The 21,820-nt window shown below is 54.3% G+C and overlaps 1 protein-coding gene across 13 annotated transcripts in view; it reads left to right on the plus strand.

Annotated features, from left to right (window-relative positions):
* Nucleotides 1-5,114: 5,114 nt before the first annotated feature.
* NRXN2 (neurexin 2) overlaps nucleotides 5,115-21,820 on the plus strand; it is a 97,368-nt gene continuing 80,662 nt past the window's right edge. For all 13 annotated transcript variants that reach the window (XM_055311479.1, XM_055311548.1, XM_055311524.1 and 10 more), the window contains exons 1-2: nucleotides 5,115-5,865; nucleotides 17,041-17,058. In XM_055311479.1, the coding sequence (XP_055167454.1) occupies nucleotides 5,115-5,865; nucleotides 17,041-17,058 (769 nt within the window). The remainder of the gene's footprint in view (nucleotides 5,866-17,040; nucleotides 17,059-21,820) is intronic.

Here is a 21,820-nt window from a genome sequence, read left to right on the forward strand (position 1 = left end):
CATTCTGCCTCAGCTCACAGTCTCCACAGAAGGGGAACTCACCACTACTCACCACTACCCCCCACCCCCCTACCTCCCACTCCCCCCACCCCCGCCCTGGAGGCAGCCTACTCCACTGTTGGATGCTTTAAATTGCCAGCAAGCTTCTCTTTAGCTCGAGCCAAAAATCTCCCTCCTCCTAACACGCACTTCTCCCACCTGTCCACGGGCTGCCTTCTGGGGCCACCAGAATGTGTGTAAACCCAGCTCTTCCTCCCTGGCGCCTGGGGGAGGCCCCTGCTGTCACATTCCCAGCTGGCATGAGAGGGAGCTGGCGTGAGGAGAAGAGAGCCAGAGGGAGGCTGGCATTCCCATGGTTGGAGGTGTGCGTGTGTGTGCATGCATGAGCACGCACGCGTGTGCGGTGTAGATGTGGCCAGAGATGGGGGTGGGTGATCTGAGAAGAAGGCGCCCATCCAGGGGCTCTGCCAGGGTGGGCATGGACAATCTCTGCTCCCGGAATTTGCATCTGTTTGCTCAGGTGGCAGTGGTGGTAAAGGCCGGGTATGTGTGTGGTGGTGGTGGTGGTGGTGTGGGGTGTGTGTGTGTGTGGGGGGGTGTATGTGTGGGGGGTGGTCACTGAGGCTCTCTATCGGGAGGAAGGCCCAGGTCTGAAATGGTGGGTACAGTGGGAAGCGCCTAGAGTGGAAGGCCAGGAAGCTTTGTTTTAGTCTTGCTCTGCTGTGTGGCCCTGGATCAGTCACTGCCCCTCTCTGGGACTCTGTTTCCACCTCAGATAAAGCCAGAAGATTGAACTCTGTGACCTCTGAATTCTGTGGTTTAGAGTCTGAGCGGCCTACTCAGTCTGGGTTGTCTGCAGAGGGCAGTGGTCCTTGTGGAGGCCAGATCAGAGAAAGGTGGGCTCTGAGCTCCACACGTCCCTGCAGCCTGTGGGCAGCGCAAGGTGGCAGGAAGGCCACAGGCATGAGAGCCAGTGGACCCCTGACCTGCACTCACACTTGGGCAATGAGTTTCTCACGTGAAGTTCAGGCTGCTTGTCCGTAAGCCTGGGGTGATGAGTGGACTCACCAGACTCCTGGAATTCGGGGTTAAATGAGACTGTGCAGGCGGTGGTCCAGCCAGGTGGTCCAGCCAGGTTCTGGGGTGGGGATCCCAGAAGTCACAGCCTATGTGCCACTGTGCCACTAGCCTGGCCTGGCTATGGAAGACTAGAAGGAGGTTGTCAGCCTAGGAGGACCTGGAAAGGGTCTGTGGGAGAGGGCTCAGTGGGTGAGAGAGAAGGCCAGGTCCCAAGAGTAGCCGAGGCATCCCCAGCCGACCCCCCCTCGTTGGGTCCCCTCCTCACTGGCTCAAGGCTGCAAAGTCCATCTGTGGGTAGGAGGCACTGGGTAGCTGACTGGGTGCAGAGTCCCAGGGAACATGGGAGAGGTCAGGTCCCCAGAGGAACAGGGGCCAGAGATGGCTGGTAGTGTGCACTGAGCTGACTTGTCAGTCAGTGGGCACTGGAGAAGAAGAGTGTGTCTTGGGGAGCAGTGGATGGACTGTGGGTACAGGGGGCTTCCAGTGCCCTGCATGAGCCTGGGGGAAGGGCCATTGCCCTGTAGAACTCTAGGGGGACCTTTTGTTTACCTGATGTAGTTGTGCAATGCAATGGCAAGGTGGCATGGAGATCTCCAGCCGGTGGCAAGGAGATCTGAGGCCAGAGAGCTGTGTACCAGCAGAGGAAGGATGGTGTGTCCTAGGTTTGCAGGAACCCCCTGCATCCTGGGGGGAAGGGTGGGTTGGAGGCTGGGTCAGCAGAAACTTAGTTCCAGGGAGGGGAAGAGCAGCAGGCTTCCCAGGGAACTGTGGGGGTGGGGTGGGGTGGAAAGAACGCAGGTGTCCACTTAGCACACACTCCTCTTGGGGCCCTCCCTGTCTCACAAGCCTGAAGCTGCCCCAAGGGTCCCTAGGTCTGTGGAGAGAGGACCCAGGGAGGGCTGGGGCTTCCTTCTGGCCAGCCCGGCAGTCCCTGTGCCGGCACCGAGCCAGGCTGGCCTGTGCTGCGGAGCTGTGGGCTGTGGGGAGAATGAGTAATGAGTCGTGAGGGGCCCTGGTTCCCAGACCCTGCCCTCACCCCTCCCTGGCGACACTGCACAAGCCCAGTCTCTGCCCCCCACAGCTGCCTCACAGCACAGGACCCGCTCCCGTCCCACACTCCCCTCCACAGCTTGGCACACACAGCCCCGAGGAGTCACCCCCTCCTGGATTCTCATGCAGTTTGCCTCCCCCCACCCTCACTGGCCTCCAGGTAAATTCCTTCTGGCTCCTAGGACCCAGGCAGCTACCTCCCAGCCTCTGGATGCCTCCTCACCAACCTTCACTTGATCTGTGCTCTGCCAACCTCCCCAGCAAGGGAGACCCTGCCCTGAGGCTTTTTCAGTAAGAAGCCCTCTGCTAGCTCCCCTAGGGTATGACAGAGGGATTGGGCTCCATGGTGGGGCAGGGGGAACTAATCCCCTCCTTCTCCTGAACTGAGGGGTGAGTGGACAGAGCACGAAATCCTATTCCCTCTGCTAGAGGAAATCGATAGCTAATTAATTCCCTCCCCAAAATGTGTTGGGAGGTGGGGGTGGGGTTGGGGAGAGAGGCAGGGCCAGTGAAGACTGAGACCCTAGCAGAGGGGGAAAATGACAGAGGAAGGGTGTCACTCTTTTGGCCTCCTGGCCTGTGGTCTCTGCCTCGGTTGAGGGTCTCCCTGCTCCTTCTGGAGAGGAGGGGGTTTGGCCTTTCCCTTCCCCAAGCCTAAGGGTCCCCCTCCCCTGCCCTGGGCCAGGGTGGGGGTGCATGTGTGTGGGGGTAAGGGCGTCAATCAGCCTGGGAGCAGGTGCTGCATTTAATTTGATTGGCTAATTAGCCCGCGCATGTTAATTATCTCCATTACCCAATGAGGAGAGGCAGTGGCAAAGCTATATATAACCCGGACAGTGTTCAGAGGGAGAGGGGGCTGTCTTCCTGGATTGCCTTCTGTCCCCTGCTTGGGAAGGGGCAGCCCTTGGAGGGGCAGTGAGGCAGGACACTTGAGTCCCCATCGACGCCTGTGGGATTGGGCAGGGGGTGGGGTGCTGGGGGTGACAATCAGAAAACAGCCTGATGGAAGGACTTGAGAACTTGGCTTTGAGGGTCTCTTGGAGATGGCTCCCCAAACTCTCCCGCTCTTCTCCTGAGGACTTCTCTGTCCCTTCTTCCTTGGCACACTTGTCATCCAACCATCCCTGCCCTCCCTGACTCTCTGCTCACTCCCCTGCTATGGTTTTTTAGGGTGCCCCTAGCTTTTTCTCTCTCCCCTCATACCCCGGCTTCCTCCCATGTAGAAAGGGACTACACCCATCTGATCTCCCTCACCTCTCCTCCTTTTGTTTCTCACTGCCCTGAGCTACACCTGTGGCTGCCCCATCGTTTGTCTCCTTGTGGACAGGCTGGAGTCTGGCCCATGTGGATATTAAGTTCCAGTTCTCTGCTGATGGGCTGTGTGCCCTTGGGCAAGTCCCTAGACTTTCTATGTGGGCTTCCCCAGTGGTTAATGGGAATAACGGGACTTCTCAGAGTAATTAAGTAAAATGCCATTTGTAAAAATGCCCAGCATCCAGGGCTTTGACAAATGCCGTTTGGAATAATTTTCTCCATCTTCTCTTTCCTCTTCTCCCCATCAGGCCACCTTTCTCCTCCATTACTCTTCTGTCACCTTTCCTGCGATTACCTCCCCTGCCCCCGCCCCCCTTCAATCTTTCCCTATCTCTTCCTAAACTTTGGCCCCTCCCTGCTTCTTTCCCAAGCTTCTCCCCACCTCCTTCCCTTCCTCCCTCCCCAAAATAAAATCAATGCAATATTCAGGAGGGTTGTTGGATATAAATAATTACGACTCGGAGTTTAACGAGATGCAAATTCCCCTCCCCGGTGTGGGGTATAAATTGCTCTCTGACAGCCAGTTACAAGGGTAATCATTTCAGAAAGGCAATTTTATGTAAATAAGCTTGCTTGCCTCCTGGTGGCTCCCCCAGCCCTGGATGGGGAGGGAGGTGGAACTGAGGGGTGAAGAGAACCCAGGTATTGGGCCAGGCCTGAGGCTGAGGACTGGAAACTGGATGTTGAGGGTGACAGACATTTAGGTTTAGGAAGGATCTGGGCTGGTGATCAGTGGGGTTGGGGCCCAGGCCGCGGTGAGTGTTATTTGGGGGGGATTGGAGATGTGGAATCAGATGCTTGTGTCCTTGCATGGATGGAGAGGGTTTGGGGCCTGGCCGATCCTCGCTAGCTTCTCTCCCTTGCCCCCTTCTCAGCCAGGTTACCCAATGATCCCATTGATGAATTGGCGTTTAATTAATCCCAATGAATTATTTAGCAACTTCATTATCCAGCATCAGGAGCTGACGAGAGAGCCGCGACTGGCTGGCTGGTGGTGGGAGCACCACACAGATGTTGGGTGGCTCTGAGAGAGGAAGGGGCTGGGGTCACCAGCTTGGGGTAGCTCTCCAGGCCTCACCCCCAGGAGCTGGCCCTGGTCCTGACCAGAGGCGAGGGTGAGGGTGCGGTGATTGGGCTCCTACCGAACCTTTAAGAGGCTACTACCCACTGGCGCATGTGTCAAATTAATAATCAGCCTAATGAGTGCCATCTCTCTGCAAGTGCTGCGCCTCAGAACTACCGTCCATGGTGATGTCCCTTGCTCTGGGACCCTCTCTGGGTCAGGGCCGGCTCCTCAAATCCTAAAGGGAAACAATTGGGTGACGGGGGAATCAGCACCAATGATCCCCTCCTTAACCCTTCCCCTCCTCCGAGCCCCTCATTAACCCTTTCCTCTCTGTTTTCCCGCAGGCATCCCTCCCCCACCTTTCGTTGGAGCCCGCAGCGGGGGAGGGGCGCCTCCTCCTCCTCCGCCCGCCGCCGCCGCAGCCCCGGGAAGCCGGGACCTGGGCCTCTGCGCCTCGCCCCGCGGCCGGGCTCATGGCACTGTGAGCCGACGAGGGAGCCCCGCTCGGCGCGGGGGGCACCCGGCCCCCTCCCCGCCCCATGCACCCGCGGCTCTGAAACCTGAGCGGGGCCGGGGGCCGGGCGGGGCCGGGGCCGCCGGAGGCATGGCGGCCGGGAGCCCGTGGCGGCCGCCGTCGCCGTCGCCGTCGCCGCCGCCGCCGCTGCTGCTGCTGCTGCTGCTGCTGACGCTGGCGGCGGGCGCGGGCGGCCTGGAGTTCGGCGGCGGCCCGGGGCAGTGGGCCCGCTACGCGCGCTGGGCGGGCGCGGCGAGCAGCGGCGAGCTCAGCTTCAGCCTGCGCACCAACGCCACGCGCGCGCTGCTGCTCTACCTGGACGACGGGGGCGACTGCGACTTCCTGGAGCTGCTGCTGGTGGATGGGCGCCTGCGGCTGCGCTTCACGCTCTCGTGCGCCGAGCCGGCCACGCTGCAGCTGGACACGCCGGCGGCCGACGACCGCTGGCACATGGTGCTGCTGACCCGCGATGCGCGCCGCACGGCGCTGGCAGTGGATGGCGAGGTCCGCTCCGCCGAGGTGCGCTCGAAGCGGCGAGAGATGCAGGTGGCCAGCGACCTGTTCGTGGGCGGCATCCCGCCCGACGTGCGCCTCTCGGCGCTCACGCTCAGCACGGTCAAGTACGAGCCGCCCTTCCGCGGCCTCCTGGCCAACCTGAAGCTGGGCGAGCGGCCCCCCGCGCTCCTGGGCAGCCAGGGCCTGCGAGGCGCCGCAGCCGACCCCCTGTGCGCACCCGCGCGCAACCCCTGTGCCAATGGCGGCCTCTGCACAGTGCTGGCCCCCGGCGAGGTGGGCTGCGACTGCAGCCACACGGGCTTCGGCGGCAAGTTCTGCAGCGAAGGTGAGCCCGGGGGAGCCGCCGCTGGGCGCCGCGTCCCGGGGTCTTGGCCTGGGGGGTGTCCGCACCAGCACGCGAGGGTCGTGAGGGGCGGGTGAGGACGCGCGGTGGGGACAGGGAGCGCCTGGTTAGCCAGTGACCTGTGTGGGTGCGGCCAGTGCGGGACGACCTGGGGGTGGCACTGTGTCGTCTGGTCCTGCGGGGGGCTGGCGGGGAGACGAGGGGCCGGGCGCTGGCGGTCCTGCGGTGGGGTGAGTGAGGGAGTGTGGGCACTGGGCTGGTGCTGGCCAGGGGGCGCGGGGGAGGTCGCGAGGACTGCTCGCGGTGGCGGCGGGGGAGTGGGCCGCCTGGGGGCGGAGCGCGAGGGGCTGTGGGTGGGGCCGGTGTGGGCGGGGCTGCGGCGGGCCGGGGCTCGCGGAGCCCGCGCTGGCCGCGATCTGGGAGCCTCTGAGAGTGAAGCTGGGAAGTACCGCCGCTGAGGCCTGGGCAGGACGGGGGGGGGGGGGGGGGGGGCGGGGGGGGGGCAGAGGGACCGGGCGTCGGGGGAGAAGGGCGCGCAGCAAGGGCAGGTGAAGGGGGTGGAAGATGGCGAGGTTGTGATGGAAAGGGAAGTTTTGGGGAGGGAGAGCTTCCTCGAGTTCCCCAGAGGCGGAGCTGAGTGAAATGAGGGGACAGGTCGCTGGTGGCGCCAGGCCCGGGTCCCTGTGGGCTGTGGTTCAGGGGGAAGGAGGGACTTGAAGGCACTTGTTGTACTTTGGTCTGGTGGGGGAGTGGGGGAGACATTCCCCATCAGTTTGGGGGTGGGGATGGGAATCTCCTTCGGCCCTGGTCTGTGGTGCAGGCATGCTTTCCTCTGTCCCAGATGCCTAGAAGCTGTGGGCCATCTAGCAGCTGTGTGTGTGTCTGCGCACTCTCTCAAGAGGTGGAGTCTTTGGGGGGAGTGTGTGCATGTGCATGTGTGTGCCTGCATGTGCCTACAGACTGGTGCAGCCCTAGGACTGCTTTGGGGATGGGTGTCCTGCTGGCTGCCAGCATGTGGACAGCCATGGGAGGAGCTGAGTCTGCAGGTGCGGCCCTGGGTTTGGGATATACAGTATTTTAACTGTGTATCTGCGGTTGTGGTGGGGGAATCCTTAAGGAGAGTGTTTGGATTGCTTTTGTGGGGTTATTTATATAAGGTTGTGGGATATATCTTCAGGAACTGTGTGTATTAAGTTAACCTGACACCTTCTCACCTTTTCTCCAAGGAGTTCAGGTGCTCCCTAAACTGTGAAAGTGTGTGTCTGTGTGTGTTTGCCTGCATGTGGAGCTGTGAGTCTGGCACTGTGTGTGTTATGTGCGAATGGTTTGCCTGAACAGAGGAGTGTTTACAGATGGGAGTGCAGTGCCTAGGAGATTGAATAGTACACAAGTGTAAGGGTGTGTGCTCATGTGTAGGTAACCGTGTGCATGTGTTTTAATGTGAGACCTCAGTAAGACATTGGAACTCCATAGAGAATCTTCCTTTTCAAGACTTTGAACTTGATTTTCTGATCTCTATGACCTTTCCCCTCCCAGCCTTTCTAAGAAAATAGGATGAACCACACTTCTAACTTGATGGAAGGGGAATTTGAGCTACAGAAAGGTTACAGTAGTTAGTCCCTGGTCTCACTGGCAAAACTGGGCCTAAGGGGATCCCTGGGTGGCGCAGCGGTTTGGCGCCTGCCTTTGGCCCAGGGCGCGATCCTGGAGACCCGGGATCGAATCCCACGTCGGGCTCCCGGTGCATGGAGCCTGCTTCTCCCTCTGCCTGTGTCTCTGCCTCTCTCTCTCTCTCTCTCTCTCTGTGTGACTATCATAAATAAATAAAAATTAAAAAAAAAAACCTGGGCCTAAGTGTTTGAAAAATGCAGCCAGAGGCACACTGGTCCATCAGAGCCCCTGTGTCCATTCCCTGAAAGGATTTATTGGCCAGTGAGGTGCCCAGTGAGCCAAACAAGGTGTGTGCTTTTGAATATGGGCTGTGTGGTTGTATGTCTGAGATGTGTTGAAGTACCTGTGTGGAGGAGAGACAGTTGTGTGTATCATATGGATGTGTTGGATGTGTATGAGATAAATGTGTTAGCTGTGTTGAGCTGGGAGAGATGGCTGCATATCTGACACATTTTGTGTGTGTGTGTGTGTGTGTGTGTGTGTGTGTATGAGATTCATGAAGAAAAGGAAAAGGGGTATTAGGTGAGTGTCATACAGCTGGTTGGGGGAGAGTTACCTCTGTGTGTATGTATGTGTGATAGCTGTTGGGGAGTGGTGGTGCTTTGTCTGTGATAAAAGAGCAGAGATAGTCCTCTCTGCCTTCCTAATACCGAATATAGTACCAGGCCCTTAGTGGGTGTTTGATAAGGATTTGTAGAACGAATTAAGATATATTAATAAGTATTTGAGAGAATAAAGGCTTGGGTATGTGCATATGGAAATATGTCTGCATATATTTTCAGATATATGTTGTGGGTGGGCCTGGGGTTGTAAACACTGATTGTTTCTGGAGGTGACAGGCACAGTGACAGCCCTACTGATTTGTCTCCTTCTCCCCACCCTGTGACCTCATTCCCTCTCTTTATATTTGTTCCTATTTCCTGGGCAGCTTTTGTAATATCCTGTGCTCATTACACTACTTCTAGTACATTCTCATCCAGCAGAGGAGGAAAGGAATGCACTCCTACCTTTGGGTGTGGGGGTTGAGGAGGAAGACTTTAAGGGGACTAGGCCTGGCTCCTCATCCCAAGACAGAGCCCAGGGCCAGAGTCCCCAGGTTTCCCCTGAAGTTACAGTCACGTCATTATTATCTGCTTTGAGTGATTCTCAATTTTATGGAGATTGTGGGCATTTTAAAAAGCCAGTAATTCACAGTACCTTTCCAAATAGGAGTTATTTTTATATCTGTCCGCTGTGAAAATGGACGACTTAAACTGCTATGAATTCAGGAAAGCTTTTAGATGACTTCAATGTTATATTTGCCATTGTGGTTAATCAAATATACATTAGAAAAAAAGTTTTTTAGCTTTATATGCAAGACATATCAATTTGCCTTCAGTATCTGGTGTGCATATGGATTTGTGGATGCTTTGGAATCCCCCCTGCCTTCCTGGGTCTGGGCCTACCCATTGACCGAGAACTTCCCTGTTAGGAAATGTGCTTTTCCCCGCCCCCTGCCCCTGGTGTGAGGGGGGCAGTTCTAACCACAGGTAATTGAAGAGAGAGCTAAGTATGAGTAACTAAGTGTGTGTACCCACTGCTGATTATCACCATAGCTGGGATGGAGTCGACAGGGACTGTGCAGTGATTTGGATGTGAACTCCTCCTGTCACTCATGTGTGAGGATAAAGGGCTGAAAAGTGACCAGGGGAGAGGCTGTGCAGGTATATGTGTGAGACCTCGAGTGGAATGGGTGCACAGATGTATAGGACGGAATGGCAGGGGTCTACCTAGTTCAGGAGAGGAGTATAAAGCTACTTGTAGTGATGGTGTGCCAGCAGGGAGGTAGAGGCATGTTATTCATGTGTGGGCTTCTTATGTTGGTTAGTGATTGAATTCTATAAGTAGCTATGAGGCCTTCTTTGTGTGAGGCCTCATGTTGAGAGCTGAAGGGGGGGTCAGATATGAATAAGATGCTGCTTGGGGTGTCGGCTGTTTAATTGGGAAAACAGGTAAAAAAGCAGTCCAGTGTGTGGTGAAGAGCACAGATTCTGCAGCCAGACTGCCCAGGCCATGTGACCTTGGACTTCAGCTCTCTCTGTCCTGGTTTCTTTTTTTCTGGAAAATGGGGGGTAATAATTTGTACCTACCTTACAGAGTTGTTATGGGAGCTAAATCAGCTAATTCACATGAAGTGCTTAGACTAGTGTCTGGCACATAGAAGATGGTCAATAAATACCAGCAAAAGAAAACAGATGAAATAGTGTAATATATTCCCAAAGAGATGCAGCAAGGCAGTGCAGCTTAGTGATCAAATGCAGACTCAGGTCTGGGTTTCTTTCTTTCTTTTTAAAATTTTCTTTAAAAATTTTATTTATTTATTTGAGAAAGAGATAACGAGAGCAAGAGCACAGCAGGGGGGAAGAGGGAGAAGCACGTTTTCCTCTGAGCAGGGAGGCCGACACTGGGTTTGATACCAAGACCCCAGGATCATTATCTGAGCTGAAGTCAGGCGCTTAGCTTTACAGACTGAGCCCTCCAGGGGCCCTTCAGGTCTGGGTTTCAATCTGACTTCTGCATTTACTAGGCCTATGCCATCAGGTGAATGCCTAACCTTCGGACGAATTTTTCCTTACCTGTAAGTGGAGATAAGCATGCTTGTACCACAAGTCTGTTGTGGGTATTAAATGAATGTCTGGTACATAATAAATGGTTAGTAGATGGTAGTTACTATAACAAGCAGAATGCTATTGATCATTTGAGGAGGGAGATGGTTTTACAAGTTGGGGAGGGGGATCCGTAATAAAAGGCATGCTATTGAAGACTGACCTACGGATGGATGAGTAAGCTTGGTTTGAGGAGGCCACCCCATGCATAGACAATAAAAACAAAGACATGGAAGGAAGGGATGTGTACGTCATGTCCGTAGAGGGGCATCAAGAATATAAGAAAAAGAATGGAATCTAAAGCAGGAGAAGCAGGTTGAAGTCACATCTTGGAGTTTTGACTTAATCATTCAACCAAAATTTATTGGATATTGTGTCCTGAGTATTGGCAAATGCAGCCACCAAAGAATCTTAAGTAGATATATGAATAATAAGAGCTATATTTCAGAGGCTGGGAGTGTGGTATAGAAGCATTAGAGGGAGCAGAGTTGTGCAGTGGAAAAATCAGTTGGGAGATAGTTCAAGAGAGAGATTTTGAGGCTCTGAACCGTGCTTGTCTTGGAGAGTGGTGAGGATGGGGGGTGGCACTTGTGACAGTAGTAGAAGCAGCGGTGCTGGTGCTCCGGAGCTGTTGCTGGGATGGAAGCTCTAGGACTCACAGGGAGGAGTCAGGGGTGATGGGGTTTCAAGTTTGCTTGAAGGACAGTGGTGGTGGTGGTGGTGGTGGTGGTGGTGGTGGTGGTGGCGGTGGTGGCGGTGGCGTAGGCAGCAGCAAAGTGAAAGGAAAGTGGAGGATGGATGGGGAGCAGATTTGAGAGGGTTGGGTCACAGATCATACACGTGTCGAACTGCAGTGTCCCTTGATCTTCTTAGACCAAGGCGTCCAGGCTGTTGGAAATGTGAGACTGGAGCTTTGAGTTGCAGGCAAGGCTGTGGATGGAGACCTGGGTGCCACAGGGGCCTGTATGGAGAGAGACTATTTGAAGTTCTGGAATTGGATGAGGTAGTCAAGAAGAAGGTGAAGAGACTTCAGAGGAGCCCACAGTTGGAGAGGAGTGGCCACAGACATAGCAAAGGAGAGTTAGAACAAAAAAAGAGACCAGATCACACAGTCAAGGGGGGGGGGGGGCACAGGGCCTCACAGCTAGTGAGTGTTTTTCTCTAGGTGCCTTGAACTTTTATATCATTTAATAATTCTTGTGCCACTGCCAGAGATGGAAAAGCTAGGATCTGAACCTGGAGCTGACTCCGAGACCTGTTGCCCTGCCCACCTTTGTCCATGCTGCCTCCTGAAGCTCAGGCAGTTGGTCATTTGTGCCCATGCATTACTCGTGTTTGGTTTCCTGGGGGGTATTTAGGGACAGCATTTCAGCAGAAGCCAGTAACCACCCCCAAATTCTTCGGGTCACAGCTTCTCCCTCAAGTCAGTATGTGACGAGGGTGTGTGCCTGTGTTTGTCAGCCAGCTGTACCAGCACCAAGGAGGGCAGTAGAAATCAATCAGTAAAATCTCAGTCTTCAGGAGCCGGGGTGGGAGGAGGTGGGGGTGGGGAGGAACTCACCCAGGAAAGTGGAGCGTTATCCCATTAAAATACACAACTCACCAACACTGAAACCATTTCAGATGGAAATCTTTCTGAGATATGTTGCACACCTCTCTGCCTCCCTAAACATAATATTTGGAAAGTGATTTAACCTTTTCCAGATGACTCAGGATGTCGTGATTCCCCTCAGGTATTGGACTGTCACACAGTGGTTCCTTCATTGAGGTTTGTCCCTGCCTGAAATGATGCCTGACTGCTGTATTTGGAGTTCTTAAATTAGCTTTTCTGAGTTTTTCCACCTCCTCTCTTAAGAGGAGTTGTCAGGTGGCATCTCTCTCCCCACCTTTCTGTTTGCGAACTTGGAAGTCAGCTTTGCCAAGCGTGTTGGGGCTGTGTGTCACCATCAGTGATGGGGTTCTTGGCAATGTCTGAGAGGTTCTCCCATGAGGAGATAACAATTTTTAATGTATAACTGTCAATCATGTTCGTTTTGGCTGCTCAGAACCTTTTCTTTTCTCTTGTTCTGGTCTTCATCACTGTCCTTGATAACGAATCTGCTGGAATCCCGAGTTCGTATTAGGCAAGACAATACCCTCTATGCCCGCTGGTGGGGCAGATAAGACCTCTGTGTGTGAAAGTTGAGTAAATGAGTCACATATGTGGGATCATTCTGTCAGCTGTAACATCCGATACCCGTGGTCCTGACAGTTTCTGCTGCTGGAGATGGCTCCAGGCTCAAGAGAGCAGTACAGGGGGTGGCTGGCATGAGAACCCAGAGAGGAGAAAGATACTCATACTCACAAGGAAAGCCTCACATGGCAGAGTGGTTAAGAGCAAGGGCTGCCCAGGGTCGAATCCGACTTTGCTACTTGCTATGTGTAAACTTGGGCGATTTACTTAATCACATTGTTCTTCAATGTCCTACTCTGTAAGATGGAGGTGACAGTGTTGTTGCAAGGACTAAATGAGTTGCATGGAAATCCTTTACAACATGCCAGTCACTATTGTAAATGATTGATAAATGCTACTATGATCATTAACCCCGGTGGTCAGAGAAGGCTACAAGGAGGAGGTGAGACTTGGCCAGATCTTGAATGGGGGCTGAGATCTGTGGAGTGAGTGAGTGAGTGAGATCCATGGAGGTGGAAAGGAACAGGCAGGGTTTTCTCTCCAACAACACAGCCTAAATGAGCAGTCTAGGAGATGTGAGATGGGTGTGTAGGGGGAGGGGGACGGAGGGGGGAGTGGCAGGTGGGCGAGGAGACCAAGATGGTTGTGCTTTGGGGGAGATAAGATAAGAACTGTAGAGTCAGGTCAGCTAATAAAAGTCTTGACTTCCAGCCAAGGATGTAGCCCATGGGAAGTTTGAAAGCCACATTTTGACTCTGTCCCTCACCAGCAGCGTGCCAAGAGACAAGTCTCTTCCACTTTATGAGGCTCAGTTTCCCCATCTCTAGGAGAGACTGATATAGCAGCATCCACTGATGAGGGATGGAAACAATGCACAGAAAGAGCAAGGGACACTTGAAGTACTCAGTATGTGAGAAGTGTTTTTGATTATTCATTCAACAAACATAGGCATGCCTTTTCCTGAGCCGGGAACTGCAAGCAGCTGGAGGTAGAGATGAATGAGACATTGTCCTTGCTCTTGGATATTGCACAGTCCAGCCAGGAAGCCGACATGGAAATGCAATTGCAATAGAGATATAATAAAGTGAAATAATAATACAATGTACATATTGAGAGTGGGCACAGAAGAGGGACGGCTAGCCCTGCCTGCGAAGCCAGTTGGGAACACAAACAGAGGTATACTGACCTGGTCTTAAAACAAGAGCTGAGGGTGGGAGGAGTGAGAACAGGGAAGGATGTTTTAAGCCAAGGGAATGGTATGTGCAGAAATGTAGGACATCAGAGGATGGATGGCAGCTGGGTGTGGCTGGAGCCTGGATTGTTGCAGGAAAGGAAGTTGGAGGGAAGCATGGCCGAATTTCCAATGGACTTACCTGAGAAGGTCAGACTTTATCCTGGAGGCACTGGGAAGCCTTGGAGGATTCTAAGCAGGATCATGACTTGGTTAGACCACTTTGGTGCTGCGTGAACTAAGAATTGTAGGAGGAAAGACTGGCTGTAGAGGGGGATCATTGAAGAGGCTTATTAATATTCCAAGGAGAAAATCGAGGAGGGTCTGGACATGGGGGCTGTGGTGGAGGAGGGATGGGGGATGAAAAGCATTTCCAGGAGTTTTTTTTAGTTTAGATGATTTAATTTATTTTATTTTTTTAAAGATTTTATTTATTTATTCATGAGAGAAACAGAGAGAGAGAGAGAGAGAGAGAGTGAGAGAGAGGCAGAGGCACAAGCAGAGGGAGAAGCAGGCTCCATGCAGGAAGCTTGATGTGGGACTCGATCCTGGGTCTCCAGGATCATGCCCTGGGCCGAAGGCAGTGCTAAACCACTGAGCCACCAGGCTGCCCAGTTTTTAGGATTTTAGATGGTGGAACTGACAGGATCTGGTGATTGATATGAAAAAAAAGAGCGAGGCTGATTTCTGGATGCCTACCTTGATCAGAGAAAGCAGGCAGGAGGAAAGGGCTTGTGGGAGAAGGGTTAGGAAGTCCATCTTGGACGTGTTGAGGGTGAGAAGCCCATGAGACACTCAGGTAGAGCTTCTCTGGAGGCAGGTGGAAACAGGTTGAGAACATGGAAGAGAGGTTTGTATCAGAGCCACTGGAAAGTTCTGAGCATGACTGCATATGTGCACATGTGTGTGTGTGTGCATGTGTGTTGATCACAGCAGTATTTAGACAGGTGTATCTGGCACTTGTGCCAAGAGAGCCTAGTTGGGGATGGACAGGGGAGACCACCTAGGAGGAGACTCTTGCAGGAAGCCAGGGGTGAAGGGTGAGAGTGTGGGCTATGATGACTTAGGAGCACAGTGATCAAAGTCAAAGGTGATTTTGTGCCGCTGGGCAAGATTCCTTTCCTGTCCACAGGAAGTAGGTACTACCACCAAGCTCATGAGGTTGTTGGGAGGGTAATGGTGAGATGCATGGTGAGGGTCAGTATGGTACTGGGCACTTGGCTAACTCATGGTCCCTCAAACCTGGCCGAAGAGGGGACATGTTAGTGGGTCACCCAAGAAATGTTGGTTGAAAGCAGTACCTTTGCCAAAAGCAGGGAAATGGGCACTTTGCTGCGGGGATGTAGATAAGCATGGCTTTGGTGGTGGAGTTTGAATGTCAGAGAGCTGTCTGAGTAATTGTTCAGCACACAGATGGGGACGCAGAACTGGCACCCAGGGAAGAGGCCCAGTCCACAAACACAGGCTGGGGAGTCCTTAAGCCATGGAAGTGAGTTATGACCAAGGAGGGCAGGGAGAAGGAAGGAGTGTGGAGGGCATAGACCTGAGCCAGGAAGGGTCTATGATGGCAGGTGTGGGACACAGGTGAATCAGCAGAAAGCAAAGAACAGCAGAGAAGGAGAGGTCAGTGAGTCTCTAGGAGCTGACTCTTGGAAGCCAGGAGAGGGAAGGCTCAGGCAGCCAGCAAACCAAGCTTGCTTCTTGCATCTTCCTAAGTATAGCATGGCCCTCGTTTGTGGCAGGTGGGAATCCTTTTTGAAATACCGGCCATGTTGGATTATCTAGAAATCACTATGCCTCTTTATTTGTACAGATGCTGGAGAGATGGTTGTGCTGACCAGGGTCTTCACAGACTGGGGCCAACGAGGTTCTGACATGAGGCTCCTCATGAGAGCCCAGGGATTTTCCAAAGAGCTATTTTTCTAGCTCTCTGGCAACCCCTACCATAAATGCAATGGGATTCAGTTTATTTAAGAAAATCATTGTGGACAGAGCTTTTGGGGGATGCAGCTGGCAGGTAAAAGAAGCTCTCTGTGTGTAACACACGTAGATATGTTAAGGCTTGTGTGAAATGCAGATAGATGGTCGGTGGATAGAAGGAGAGGGAGCTGTGTTCATCACAGGGCAGGAGTCTTAGCGGGCGGAGGGAGTGTGGGGTGTGGTGGTGGTGTATGCATCTAATATTAGGTATTAGATCACTGTGTGGGTATTGATTCTGCATTCAGCCTGTGTGTGTGTATGTATTACGGAGGTGGGATAAGGTCTGATAAATGACAGTGTGTGTGTTTCTGGAGTACAGCTAACCCCCTAAGAGCCACTGAGCAAATAACATAAAATGATGTTGGAGGTAGGAGACAGTGTGTGCATGTGGGCGTGAGTGTGCACTGAACAGCGATTTGTATGTATATGTGTGTATCCTGGGGCCTGCACGCCCATGTGCAAGTGCATATGTATGTGTGTGTGTTTCCCCACAGGGTCTGTACGTTTGTAGGTTGTGCTGTTTCTCTGCCCGCCTGTTGCTTCCTCTAAAGTCTCCCAGTAGGTGGGCATGTGAGAAAGGTTTGGAGAAGGAGGTGACCTGGCTCCCAGAGCAGGTCAGAGCCCCGGCCTGCTTGAGGAGTTGTAGCTTCTCTGGAGGAACTGTCCGCATTTGGATGAAGACCTCAGGGCCAGGCCCAAGCAGACCCCTCCTAGGTGAGGGCTGGCTACCCAGAGGCTGCAGCAGGACCTAGGGACAGGGCCTCAGAAATGATGTAGTCTGCCTCTCTCATTTTTACAGGGGAGGGCCTGGTGGCTCAGAGAGGTTACGTGCCTGGGGTGGGAGTCACATGGCACTTTGAGGCACAACTGTGTTTTCTGACCTCTATGGATAACTTTTCTCCCCTGGTCGGGTGGGAGGTGGTTGCATCTGGGTGTGCAAAGGCTTCAAGTGTGGGTTGTGAGAGATTATATGTGTCTCTGGATCACTGAGTGCCTATGTGTGTCAGTGTGTCACCAAGTGTGAGTGTGTCTCAGGTAAGCTCCATGTGAATGTGTCCCCATCTGTCTTCGAGGCACAGTGGAATGCAGGGGAGGAGTGTACTTGAGAAAGTCAAGACTGCCTGCCTGCCACACCTGGCTCTCCTCTGATTCTGCATGTGACCTTGAGGGTCACTTCCCTGCCCTGGGCCTCAGTTTCTTGAAATGTAACATGAGATTTGGGTCCTCCTGGACTGCGTGACCCCGTGTATGAGGCATTGACTCCCGGGAGCAGCTCTCTCTATATCTTGTTCCTAGCAGAGCCTTCCAGCCTGGGTGACTTGTGCCAGGACCTGGGTGGGCTCAGGGACTTTGAACTCATCACCCCCTGGGAACCCTGTTCTTGGTACCCCCACTAATGAGCCCTCCTTTCTTCTCTCTCTCTGCCTTACCCTTTCCTGCACCTTGCTGGCCTGCAGAGGAGCACCCCATGGAAGGTGAGTGATGCTTATTGGTCATTGGGGTGGTGGACCAATCACCATGGGGTCTTATATGAGGGTGTGCCATTGGCCACCTAAGGGCTCCCTCTCCTGCCCATGTTTGGGACCTGCTAGGGAAGGATGTCTGGGGGTCCTCTTGGCTGCCTCAGCCCCATGTCTTGCCTGTTCCCTCTTTATTAGTCTGCTGGGGAGAACTGCTGGGCAGAGGGCAGGCCTTTCCACTTGCCAGTCTTCAGTGCTAGCCTGCCAGCTGGCATTTCCTCCTCTTTAGGGAGGAGACAGGAGTAAGGGTGAAGGGATGGCGCTGGAGGATCTGAAGTGCCAGAAGTGAGTGAGGAGACAGCTTTTTTTTGCCCAGCCCAGCTGAGGGAGCCTAAGATGGCCACACAGTGTGGGGGGGGGGGCGCGGCTGGGGACTGCTTGGGTGGTCTGCTCTGGGTCTGAAAAATGCAGGCAGAGGGTGGGGAGCTGTGTCCCTGGGTCACTGGATCAGCAGGTGTAGGTGGGTGACGGCTTCTCCACTCTGACACTTGAGCAGGCCCCCCCCTGTCCCCAGGGCTGGTAGGTAGGGGCGATCTCCTTCTTTCTTTGGCCCAGGCCGTAGGCCAGGGGTAGGGCAGAAGCATGCCTCTCTTTGGAGTCCCTCTGTCCATTCCTTCCCTGTCTTCTGTTTCATTTGCCTTCTCTCTCTCTCTCTCTCTCTGGTTTCTGTGTTTACCTTTCTTTTTCTCCAGGGCTCTGTCTCTGGACCTCTTTCCTTGCCTCGGTTTTCCCCCAGGCTCTCCCTGGGCTCCTGTCATCTTCTGAATCTTCCCCTCTGGCTTTGGTTGGCTCTGTCCCTTTTATTCCTCTGGGGTGGATAAGGCCAGGGAGAAGGGATGACTAGGTGAGATGGTCCCCCAGCCACTGTGGAGAAGGCAGGCAGCAAGCTGGGCAGGAGGTGGGACCCGGTCACCATACCTGGCCCACATTCTTACCCTGGAGAAGCAAGAAGCAGGTGGTGGTCGGGGGGAGCTCCAGGCTGGGAGCTCCCTGGGCCAGGGCCCTGGCATGGGAGGAGCAGGGGACAGCCTCCCGAGTATGCTCGAGGATGCCCGAGTCCTGGGTAGGAAAGAAGGGGAGGGCTTTTGGCTCAAGTGTGGCCTGGAATCTGTTATTCCTTGTGGTGTCCATGGTTTGGCTTGTTGCTTACTGACGTCTCTTCTCCTTGGGTGACCACCGTTCCCCTGATCCCAGCGGGCAAGCACCCATCTGAGTGTGTGTGTGAGAGAGAGTAGTGTGTATCTGTGTGCACACGTGTTCGGGAGGTTCCGTTGCTGTGTTGTGTCTGTGTGCCTCCGTGCACGTCTGTACCTGTCTGCTTGGGTGCTGGTGCCTGAGCGCATGTGGAGGCGCGCGCACTCCCGTCATCGTGTCTTCTGTGGCATGGCCCACATCTCTGTGTGCCTTCGTAGTAGTGTCTGCATCTATGTCTGCATCTCTGCATGTCAGTGTTTACCTCTGTGCGTGAGAAAGAGACAGTCTGTGTGTCTGGGTGGACGCAACCTTCTGAGGGCTGGAGATAAGATTTAGTGCTGATGTGACTTTTACTTGCTCTTGATGTCATGTCTCCTCTGGAACAAAGGGAGAGATGGAGGGAGGAGGAGAGAGGGAAATGAGCCTGAAGGGAAAGGCTTGTGGGGAGGAAGGATGGGGCAGAGAGATGGGAGAAAGGAGGGGGGTAAGTAGAGGCAGGAAGGAGAAGTAGAGGGAGAGGCAGAAAGGGGAGAACTTGTTGGGGGGGAGAGCCAAGCTAAAGGAGAAAGCAGGAGGGCCTTTGGGGAGAGGTGACCGAGCCAGGAGGGGACAGAGAGGGCCCAATTCTTTTCTGAGCACGTAGGGTAGACAGGGACAAGAGGGGACACTGTCGGGGACAAATGGGGCATGAGGCCCTACAGACACTGCTGAGCCATTTGTTGGGGGCGGCATGGTGACCTGTTGGCTTGGAGATGGCACTGTGTGTGCCCGCCTGTCAGCGTGTGTGTATACACACCCGGGGCTGTGACGCCTCTGTGTGTCTGTCTCTCTGTGATGTGTCTGCTTGTGTGTCTCTCAGTCTTGTCCCCTGCAGCTATCTTCCTTCTCTTGATGCTGGTCTTCTTGGGGGTTTAGAAGTGTTAAGGAGTGAGACTGGGAGTGGTTCCAGGGGGTGGGGTGGGCTGGGGCCTCCTCTGGGGCACAATGCTCTGGACTCTGCAGTTGAGATCTTGGAGTCCTCTTTTCCTGCCCCTCAACACTGCCTCAGGCCTAGCTTTCTCCTGGGGACCCGGCCATCCTGCTCCCCAGCCCCTGACAGCATCTCCTGGGGATTCTGGTTGCCCTACCTCCTTTCTCCCTAGCCTCTTGTAGCAGGGAGAGAAGACCCAGAAGCAGCCAGATAAAGTGCCCTAGGAAAGGACCCTTGGTAATGCCATCCATCACTGCCAGCCTCTTCTCCCGGGTGTGGGAGGAGGGGCTGATGCCACAGGTGGATGTGGGGAGGGCTTACCCAGACAGCCTGGGCACGGGGAAGGAGAAGAGATTTCAGACCTGGGAAATGGGGGTGGGGGGGTGGGCTTAGGCTTTAGGGAGCGTACCCTCAGGCCAGGCTGGCTGGAGCCAGGGGTAGACAGGGCAGGGAACCGGCCTCCCCTTCACCAAGATGGCTGGTGCTGTCATGCCTGAGGGAGCTGAGCAGCTGGTTGCCGTGGTGACAGAGGGAGAGTGGCGCATGCTAATGAGGCTGCCTGGGAGCTGGGCAGTGGAAGGGTCTGCAAGGGGAGAGATGAGGCTCTGTCCCGCCCCATGCCGTCCTACAGGTCTGCGGGCACAGAGGGCCAGTCATAGGGCACCCAGCTCCTGGGCCTGGGTTTCCAAGGATAGGAGCCTGCAGAGAAGGCTAGTTCTGTCTGGGAAAGTTGGGTAAAGGTTTAAGGCTCTGGGTCTGGCTCCTGGATTTAGGGGATTGGGAAGAAGATGCTAGTGGATCTCGGGTAAAGTTTGTAGGGGGCATTCAGAGCAAGGAATTAGACTCAGTCCAAATGCTTGGTCCTCGCCTGTTTTGTGGATAAAACCTGTGTCTTCCGGAGAGCTGTTCTATCCCGATGCAGCCCTTCCCAGCTGCGGTCCCCTCCCCCAATTGGCTTGGGACGCAGAGGTGGGGGAGACCCATGCCTTTCCCCCAGAAGAAGTTAAGGGGGTGATGTGAACCTCTGCTCACATCTTCCACAGGGTCCAAGCCTTTGGCCTGACCTCCTGGGGCACAGGCATCCTGGCCTCTGCTTTGTCTCAGAGGCACCTGGAGTTCTTTACCTTTATAATCCCACACTGGCCTGGCTTTTTGTCTCTGGGGCTGGCCACCCTCTCATTGCCACAGCGCTAGGGTGGTTTCCAAGGGCTGCTCCTTCCCGACCCTTTTGGCTAGAGACCTGGGACGCAGGGTAGGGGGCAGAGGGAGGGCCTGGCTGGTCATCTCAGGGAGCCCTGGGACCTCAGCTGTGCTGTGGGACCTGGTGCTGCCAGCCTTTCTGGGGGAGGGCTTTCCGTGGCTGGTGTTCCCCGAGGACTAGGATGCTGGTCCCATGGGCCAGAATCTTTCCCCCTAAGGTTTAGGAAGGCCTGGGTCAGGGCTGAGCAGGCTTTTACAAGGGGCCAGGTAACTGGAAAAAAATATCCCAGCCCAGCTTGCCTGCAGTCTTGGAGAGGGGCCTTCTGTTTCCCATTTTCCAAATCAAATCAGCTCTTTGCTCATTTCAGAGAAGGCCAGGCCAGAGTAAGGGGGTCCGTAGAGTAATTTTGACCTCTCAGAGAGCCAGACCTCCTGCCCATGGGCCTTGGCTGCCCTCTTTGGTACTTGGTGTCTCAAAGCGTGGGCCCCAGTCCCCTCATCAGGATCCAAGCTCAGGATCTCTGCTCCCGCATTTCTGGTTCTCCTATCTGCTTCTGCTCGAACTTTATCCTGCAGAATCCGGGAGTGCAGCAATCTATATGGAGGTTATTGGTGGGAGGCAGCTGAGAGTTCTGGGGCTGGACAGATGCCTTTCTGAAGCCCACTTTGGTGGGAGATTCCTCCTAAGCCCAGGCCCCCTCGTACTCCCCTCCATCTTTTCTCCAGGCTCACCAGGGTGTGGGATGGGGTGGAGGGTGGGGTCGGAGGTCCCCCCTGCCCACTTAATCCCACGCTAACAGGACACTCTCTCTCTCTCCAGGTGGCTTTGATTTTTGTGTCGTGTTTTATTTTCTCCTCCATCCGAATCGTTTTTTCTCGTTGACTGTTTTTTTTTCTCTCCGCCTCCCGGAAGAAAAAAAAAAAAAGAAAAAAAGAAAAAGGAAAAAGCAGCCCTCCCAGCCTCATGCTTCTCCTCCTTTTCCTTTTTTTTCCGGCAAGAAGAAAAAAAAGAAACCAAAATCTCCTCTCCCCCCTTGCAGTGACCCCCTGCCCCTACCCCTCCTCCCGTTCTGCCTGTAACCCCTTCACCCCCTTTGGTCCCCCCTTTCCTCTCTCTCTCACTCTCTCTCTCTTTCCCCCCCTTATGCCCTCCACCCTGTTTCTGGCATCTGGGGGGGCCCCCTCCTCAGCTTCCGGCCTGGGGGCTTTCCCCTGATGCCTGTCACAAGTTAAAAAGGGTTTTTAAATTGTGGCAGCAAAAGCTTTTTTCTCCCCTCTCTCTGGCTGATTTTGATGACTCGTGTTTTCTTTGTTTCTTTCCCCTTTTCTTCTTTTTCTCTTCTTTTTTTTTTT

The sequence above is a fragment of the Nyctereutes procyonoides genome, unplaced genomic scaffold (assembly GCF_905146905.1).
Source record: "Nyctereutes procyonoides isolate TBG_1078 unplaced genomic scaffold, NYPRO_anot_genome, whole genome shotgun sequence".
In the NCBI taxonomy this organism is placed as follows: domain Eukaryota; kingdom Metazoa; phylum Chordata; class Mammalia; order Carnivora; family Canidae; genus Nyctereutes; species Nyctereutes procyonoides.